Below are 8,928 nucleotides of genomic sequence, written 5' to 3'. Positions count from 1 at the left end.
GTCCTTGTCCCGTGACTCGCGATACCCCATCAGACACACGATACGATCCATTCTGTACCAACAAATTGTCCCACCCACCCCCGAGCCACCCTTTAATCAAAATTCCTTGAAAACCCCCAATTCACTACTAAAACCATCGTAAGTGTAGACTTAAGGGATGGACCGATATTTACCCCTATTATCACAAGACGGTTCGTTATACGCATAACGCTGATATCATAGTCTCATTATTACTATATCTGTATGTCCCTAACGAAACAGCATACTTTGTTTCCATACAGCGTCCCATAGATATATCTTTGTAGCAAATCCCACTTGTGATAATAATTAATTTGTTGCAGCATCCAACGGCTATTATAATTGAAATAGTCGATGACTAATATTTTCTAGCTTGACAATCCCTATTGTTTATACTGTCTTGTGAAATTTTTTTTGAAGTTCAGGGAACGTGATTTTTTTTTTTTTTTATTGTCAAAAAAGAAACGTGTGGTAATAATGATTCTATTTTCGAAAAGCGTATAACAAACTTGAAAATGCAATTTTTTTTTTTTTTTTTTTTAAATACGACATGCACACACGGACACCCGCACATACACCTGTCGCTTTATACGATTCAGCTTTCGATAACTTTTTTATACATTTTTTGGCAGACGTACGATACCAAAAAATCTCTTCAGTTTCACTTCCGTTGTTACATGCCCCAAAACTATATTGTACACACGAAACGTGCGTATATACGCTGTATTTTACGTTTACGCAATATGAGGATGATATTACGTATACAACGCGTATAAACGCACCCCAATGCATGCATTCCGATTCGTCGATCCTGCATACGGGACAGCATTTATTTTCCACCTGCCATATCGAATGTTTTCGAAGTTTGATAAATGAAAAGATGGACATTGGATATTTTCGAAAATATCGCGGTGGTATCAATTTTCCAAATTCGATTGGTCAAACGTCGAAAGCATTGTCCCAAGACTAAAGCAAAAAGCCGAATACTTAAGAGTGAAATTTTTCTCGTTGAAAAAAAAAAAATTCGAAAAATTAATTTTATACCCAAGTCAATATTTTTTGTTTTTCAAATTCGGCTTGATTGCTCTATCCATCCCATTAGCTCGAAGCGATTCGAGCCTGTAGCGTTGGAGTGTTATATTTTGAATTTGTGACAGCCGCGTGGCCGTGATGCGAGGCCAGGTTGTTACCGAGCAGGGACTCGGGATAGTCGGAATCCGAGTGTCCGTCGACAGGGATTCCAGATTCGGATTTACTCTGACAAGAGCAGGCGGCTGGTGAGTATCCTCAATTTCATTGACTTAAGATACATTAATTTTCCAAAAAGTAACCGCATACCAAGGACAGACAAAAGTATATAGTATAAAGGTTGATCTAAAAAAATTTTTACTTTTCGGATTCAACTGTCAATTTTTTTTAATATTCCCACAACTGTCTGCCTGGTACGTATCCTGAAGTAGCAAAGTGTGGTAGGCAATGTAGTACCCGCTAGCTAATAGGATTAGGATGCATTGTAACGAGGGAGTTGCTAGAATGTGTAGGATGAAGCACCCCTATCAGACAGGTACCAACCCTTAACTACATACCTACCTGTCTACCTATACCGTAGAGTCCTGGCGAGGTATAATCCGTTGCTGCGCCGTTAGAAGGACCAGGACGCCAAACCACATCAAAGCTCAGGCTAATGACGTTGAAAGCTCGCTAATTACTCCATGCAAACCCATAGGATTAGGTCGACCAGGTCGCAACTCCTACGAAACCCCGTTAGACCCTGATGAAAAGCCCCAGTCTCGTGTACTATGCTGGTGTACCTTGGCGACGTATGCTCAAAAGAAGCTTATGAGACTAGAGAATATATTATCGATTATTTAGATTTGGCATTTCTGTTAAAACATTTTCTAATGAAACATTTTACCTTGTTCAATCTGATTTTAAGTTTGACCTTGTACTTGGAGAAGTTGATAACAATTTTTTCTTCTGCGTCAAACAGGTTCGACGTACTCGTTAATGGAGGTGGTGCTGTCACGCTTCAGTTTCAACGAAGTCCTTTTAAGCCTCTTACCAGGACTGTGTTTGTACCATGGAATCAGATAGTAGTCCTGCCACCAGTGGCTATGACGCTGAGCGAAGAAAGTGAATCTTACAAGACCAAACAGCCACCAAGTCCTGCGGTTGGTGAGTAACGGGATGATGATGATTTAAATTGTTTGACTTGGACCTGTTCTTAGGAGCTTAAGATATTTGGATGCTGGATACTGAAGAGTGATATTGATTTTTAGGGTTCCCAGGTGTTTCCATGGGTATGTTCGTGGAGCAAGGTCCATGTCTGGAGCATGATCACGAGACTTTGAGACCCATAATCGTGGGTACCTGGATGCCTGAGAAAGTTGGTGGTCTACCTGGCAAGAGTTTGGTCTTTGCAGAGAGTCAAGTAAGTGCCTTGGATTAGAATTGGACCGAATGGAGCCAATGAAGATTTAACGGTTGGCTCATATGATTCCTTAAGCTCGAGCTGAAGTAATCTGATAGATTCTTGTGTCATTCAGATTGTACAGGAGAGCATAGACATCCCAGGATCCAATTTGCATCTGATGTACCAGAGTAGTCAGGCGGCGGGATACATGTCGACTGTGAGGATGCAGTTGACTGGACCCAGCATCCCAAAGTCATTGACCCACGTACACGTTCACGTGGAGATAGAAGGTTCTCTCCATACGAAAACGTACGAGGCTGATCCCAATCTGACGCACACCTTCGCCTGGAACAAGTGGAACGTCTACAAGCAAAAGGTCTACGGAGTGGCCCAGGCCAGGATATCTATTGGTTACCAGCATTCTACGTGTCCGTCGATCATATGGGAAACGCAGACAGCAACCATGCAAGGCTTCGACGTGGACATCTCTGACGTGGGTGGCTGGGGTCTGGATATTCATCATCATTACAACTTCCACGAGGGTATTCTACAGAAAGGAGACGGCTCCACTCTTCACTTCAAACAATATCCGCGAACCGTTAAAGTCGTCATGGGCACGGGACTCCAGAGGAACCTCCTCTGCGAGAACTGCGAAGGTCTGGCTAAGGACGCACGACTCCTGACGCCCGTAGCACTGACCAGTGGACCTGACGGCTCTATCTACGTCGGTGACTTCAATCTGGTGCGCAGAATCAATCCTGATGGAGAGGTCAACACCATACTGATCCTGAGGTGGGTTATCTGAGAAATAAAAAAAATAAATAGATTATAAAAATTCCTTGAACGTTTATCATATTCTTTTTTTAATTTCAGCGCTACCCAAGTGGCTTATCAGTATTACCTCTGCGTATCACCAGCTGACGGGCATTTGTACATAAGTGATCCTGAGAAACATCAAATACTAAGAGCACTGTCTTTGACCAGCGTGCCAGATCCAAGTATCAACATCGAACCGGTAGTAGGAAGTGGGGAACGGTGTATTCCAGGAGATGAGGGACACTGCGGCGACGAGGGTCCTGCGATTCGTGCCAAGTTGGCTCATCCCAAAGGAATTGCTATTGCTGCTGACAAGACCATGTATATAGCAGACGGCACCAATATAAGAGCCGTCGACCCTCAAGGAAACATTCATACCCTGGTGGGTCATCACGGGCACCATAATCATTGGTCACCTGCTCCCTGTGCAGGGGCAATTCCAGCACATCAGGCACAACTTCAATGGCCCACTGGATTAACTCTGAGTCCTTTGGATGGATCTCTGCACTTTATAGACGACCGTCTTGTTCTGAAGCTCACCAGTGACCTCAAGGTGCGCGTCGTGGCCGGAACACCCTTACACTGCACCAGTAATGCCAACACTGAGATGAAAGTTAACGTAACTGGACCAGGTACTAGAAAACCTGATGAAGTCCTGGGTTCGGTCTTGGCCGTTGGCTTCAGCCCCACGGGAGAATTGTATATTGCTGACAGCGATTCCCATCGAGTTAACTCCATTAGGATTGTGGATTCGTCTGGGAAGATGTCCTACTTTGCTGGCCAGAATCAGGAACATCTACGGGGACAATGCGAGTGTAACAATACCACGCCAACGTCTAAGGATCATGAATCTTCGTGCGCGTGTACCGACGATACCAGCTCCACGGAAACTCTGTTATCATCGAACGCCAAGTTCACTGCCATTTCCGCTTTGGCCGTGTCGCCAGATGGAGTTCTTCATGTCGCTGACCAAGGCAGCCTGCACATCTTAGCTCTGCAGCCCTATCTGCCCAATCACGATGATGCTGGCGAGTTTCATATTCCATTCCCACCCTCTAACGAGGTTTACGTGTTTAACAGATATGGGCAACACGTGACCACCAAAGATCTCACTTCCGGAAAAACAAGATACTCTTTCCTGTACAGCAAGAACACGAGTTTTGGCAAATTGTCGACTGTCACTGACAGTGCTGGCAGCAAGATCCAGTTTCTGAGGGACTACAGCAACGTCGTGAGCTCCATCGAGAATACCCAGGATCACAAATCCGAGTTGAAAATATCTGGAGTTGGCTTCTTGGTGAAGCTGTCTGAGAGAGGAAGATCCGAGATTGCCCTGGATTATGACAGCGCTACTGGTCTTCTAACCAGTAGATCAGGTGGAGGAGAGACCTATATTTACAACTACGACAGTCTAGGTCGTGTTACTGATGTCATTTTACCGACTGGTGAGAAGCTGAACCTTAACTCGGGACTGTCCACCGAGAAAGGATTGATTGTCAAGGTATCAGCGCCATTGCAAGCATTGACTAAAGGAGATAGTCAGAGGTTCCTGGAATTCACCATGAAGAACGAGAGGTCGAAGATCCTCACTATCACAGATGGTACCAAGGTCAAGAAGGCTACCTCCTTTACCAACAGCAGCCTGGAAGTTCATTTACCTGGTGGTGGAAAACTACTTAGTGCTGCTCATGCGAAGCATCCACTTTTAGAAGCAGCATTACCAGTTGAGGCAGAAATGCTGCCCATGTGGAGCTATCAGGTAATGACCCTCGGTGAACTGACGAACTCCATGACCACCAGCTACAATCTGGTGGGTGACGTCAGCCATCTTCAACAGACTCTCAACCGCGAGATCTGGGTCAACGATACTAGGGTCATCGGAGTCGAGTTTGAACAAGCCTTCAGCAGGGAAACATTCTACGACAAGATCAGGAATCCGCTGCTGACTGTCACCTTTGACCCGGCTGGTTTACCTCTGGCCTGGCAACCTTATCAACATGGGCATAATCTCACTATCAGTTACGATCGTTTCAATAGGATTGACAGTTGGCGCTGGGGACCTTCTGATGAATCCTACGCCTACGACAGGCATGGACAACTCTCTGAGATAAGCAATAGTCAGAACGACACTAAGAGGTACACCTACAACGACTTCAACATGCTCTCCAAGATCACCCTTCCCAGCAACAGACACTTCTCACTTCAGTACGATGACGACGGTGGACTAAGGCACATAATCCTACCATCAGGAACCAAGCACTCGTTCTCGTGCCAGGCATCCTTAGGCTTCCTCAGGGTGACCTACACTCCTCCAGGAAGTTCTAGAGCTTATCTCCAGCATTACAGCCATGACGGTAACCTGCTGCAAACAGTCTTCCCCGGTGATGGCGCTAGGATCGTTTACAGATACCACACGTCCGGACAAATAGCTGAAGTGGTCCACGGTGACGGGAAGAGCGAGATCAGGTACATAGAAAACGGTCTACCATCTGAAGTCATCCATTCCGAACGCGACGTGGACTACAAATGGGACTACCAATACAATGCTGGTTTGCTGATAGAAGAAAGGATTGACTTTGAAGCTAAGACTGGTCTGAGCAATGCTAAATTCACTTTCGACTACGACTCCAACTTCAGGCTTATAGCTGTTCAAGGTCGCATAGGAGGCCAAACACTTCCAGCGCACATTATGGCATACAGTCCACGCACGGGTACTCTGGAACAGATCGGTCAGTTCAAAGTGACCAAGCCTCGAATAAATGAGACAACCGTCTTTGACGGCACCGCCATTTTCTCGCGCACCACTGACGGACGTTTCCTGGAGACTCAAGTCACAGTCACCATTCACGGAATGGAAGTCTTCCGTATGGAGTTCACCCACGACTCCTGTGGTCGCATCAATCAGACTAGGACCTACACCAGAAACGTCGGCGTGAACACCTATACCAACGTCAAGAATTACACCTGGGACTGCGACGGTCAGTTAACCGGGGTCGAAGCACAAGAACCATGGGAATTCCGATACGACGCCAATGGTAACATGCTCTCACTGACTTATCGCGGCAACACCATACCAATGGAGTATAACGCCATGGACCATATAGTCAAGTTTGGTGATGGCCTGTACAAGTATGACAATCGTGGACTGGTCGTGCAGAATGCACGTGAAGAAAGATTCAGCTACAATGCCAAAGGATTGTTGGTTAGAGCCACGAAAAGGGGTCGTTTTGACGTGCGTTATTACTATGATCATCTAGACAGACTCGCTACGAGGAAAGACAACTATGGCAATGTCACGCAATTCTTTTACAACAATCAGCAACGACCCCACGAAGTCAGTCAGATCTACAGTCCTAGAGACGGCAAGCTCATGTCCCTGGTCTACGATGATAGAGGTCATCTGATCTACGCTCAGGTCTACAGGCACAAGTATTACATAGCTACCGATCAATGTGGCACGCCTACTATGATCTTTAATCAATATGGTGAAGGTATCAGAGAAATCATGAGGTCGCCATATGGTCATATCGTCTACGACTCGAATCCTTATCTTTATTTGCCAGTCGATTTCTGTGGTGGACTTTTGGATCAGGTTTGTAAATGAACTGCTATTTGCTCAGAGTAAGTATAGTTATGCGAGGCTTTACTGATGGTTTTTATTTATAGGTCACGTCCCTGGTACATATGCCTAATGGAAAAGTTTATGATCCATTGATCGGTCAGTGGATGTCGCCATTGTGGGAAAACGTCCTGGACAGGATAGCCACACCTACGCATTTGAATCTCTATCGATTCAATGGTAACGATCCCTTAGACGTGCGACATCATAGGCAGAATCAGCCTACAGGTAATTGATAGATCCCAAAGTATTATTTATTAGACTAAGTTATAAATATGAAAAATCTAAAATGAATCTTTTTTGTTAGATCACATATCCTGGCTGTCGCATCTGGGTTACGACTTGAAGAGCCTAGCTCCACAGCTTTTCCCGGAATCGTTACCAGACGGTCTGATCCCACCAGCTCTGGGCCCGGGAACATCAATATTTGGCAGTAAAGACAGAACGCGTAACTTGGGCGTGAAATCCGGTTTCTTGGCACACATAGCCCAGAGACACTCAGGCGACGCTGCTGGTCTATCCGCACCTCCTCGATCGGCCTTGAAAAAGGATACCAGTGACCTAGTGCCAAATCGTCTAGGCGCAGCCTCGGATCCACCCTTCGGCAAGGGTATCCTAGTCTCCAGGACGATCGATGGCCGCGCAGTTGTCTCCAGCGTCCCAGCAGCCAATCGGATTTACAACGACGTCTTCACGACCGTATTCAACAGGTCACACTTCCTCCCGTTCACCTTCCTGGTGCACAGCGCACAGCAAGACGCATTCTACTTCGTCAAGGAGGAGACGTGGAAGGTGGCCGAGGACAAGGGTCAGCTCAAGAGACTCGGCGGTCAAGTAAACACGACCTTCCACGGTAGCGAGAACGGAAGCGGAAGCAGCGGTGTGATTGACGTTAAAATTCATGGAGCAAGTGCAGTAGTCAATCTGAGGTATGGTACCACTGCCGAAAAGGAGAAACAGAGGTTGTTGCACCATGCCAAGGCTACGGCTGTCAGGAAGGCCTGGCACAGGGAACGCGAAGCTCTCAAAGGCAACACGCCGACCTCCATCGAATGGATGGTCCCGGAACAGGACGAGATCCTGAAGGTCGGTATGGCCTCGAATTACGAAGGCGAATACGTTCACGATGCCCAGGTCTATCCGGAGCTCGCGGAGGATCCCTACAACATCAGATTCGTGAAGAAGTCGTTGGAAACAACGAGCAAGAAGCGACGTCGAAGGAGAGGTGCACCACCCTCCTGTGAGCTATGGTGGCTCGACAAGTTCTGCTAGGACGAGGGACTTTCTAGATACTTGAATTGGATTGTAAGTAATAACGACGTAAGGAGACAAGAGAGATCAGCAAGTACGAAGAAACCGAGTAAGGATTTCGCATGGATGGGCAAAATCCAAATACGGAAGTCCAAGCCGCTGCGCACGCTCAGCGTCCCATGCACACACCGAACACTATCAAATGAAAAAAAAAAGTTTTATACCAAAGTCTATTTGTGTATTTCAGAGATGCCAAAAAAAAAGAACACTAACGTTAACGATATAAGGCTCTTTAGTCGTTAAGGATCTAATGATGTCGCGCGATGGGCTCATGGATAATGTCCATGAGAGCAATGACTGATTTCATTCTCACGAATCAGGGGAAAAAAGGGACTCTCGGCGAGGAGCTTCCTCGGGATAATGAAGGATATCTTCTGACGGTGTCTTTTAACCTTCGGGGACGTTTTGCGACTCCTTGATACTTTTTTTCTCAAGACACTCCCCCGCCCTGATCCTCGAGGGTCCCGAGGATCGGGCAGCCCGCGTACAGAAGGGTCAATCGGATTCTAGTATAAGGAATAGAGGAAGAACGAAAAAAAGAAAAGGAACGTCACTAACTGGATTCCAAAGGATTATTGCACAAGAACGGTCAAGTGGATCAAGTTGGCAATAGGGATGGAGAGAAGAAAAAGAAAAAGAAGAAAACTATCAGTAAGGCCATTCGTAACCGAGCTGTGAAGTATCGAGTGAGAGAACCTAGTCAATACGTAGCATAAAGAAGCTAATTATCCATTGGGGTGGTGGGTGGGTG

General features: G+C 46.2%; 1 protein-coding gene across 8 annotated transcripts in view; it reads left to right on the top strand.

The window, feature by feature from the left end:
* LOC107268593 (teneurin-a) overlaps positions 1 to 8,914 on the top strand; it is a 233,321-nt gene extending 224,407 nt beyond the window's left edge. For 7 of the 8 annotated variants that reach the window (XM_025085864.1, XM_025085865.1, XM_025085866.1 and 4 more), the window contains 7 exons: positions 1,176 to 1,295; positions 2,009 to 2,193; positions 2,298 to 2,449; positions 2,565 to 3,223; positions 3,305 to 6,839; positions 6,914 to 7,094; positions 7,174 to 8,138. In XM_025085864.1, coding sequence (XP_024941632.1) covers positions 1,176 to 1,295; positions 2,009 to 2,193; positions 2,298 to 2,449; positions 2,565 to 3,223; positions 3,305 to 6,839; positions 6,914 to 7,094; positions 7,174 to 8,138 — 5,797 coding nt within the window. Of the gene's footprint in view, positions 1 to 1,175; positions 1,296 to 2,008; positions 2,194 to 2,297; positions 2,450 to 2,564; positions 3,224 to 3,304; positions 6,840 to 6,913; positions 7,095 to 7,173 lie in introns of all 8 variants that reach the window. The other variant, XM_015741516.2, reaches the window with a different exon arrangement.
* The last annotated feature ends 14 nt before the right edge of the window (positions 8,915 to 8,928 follow it).

Source organism: Cephus cinctus, unplaced genomic scaffold (assembly GCF_000341935.2).
Source record: "Cephus cinctus unplaced genomic scaffold, Ccin1 Ccin1_scaffold0566, whole genome shotgun sequence".
NCBI lineage: Eukaryota > Metazoa > Arthropoda > Insecta > Hymenoptera > Cephidae > Cephus > Cephus cinctus.
The sequence above is the reverse complement of the archived record's forward strand: the minus strand, read 5'-3'. Positions and strand labels throughout refer to the sequence as shown.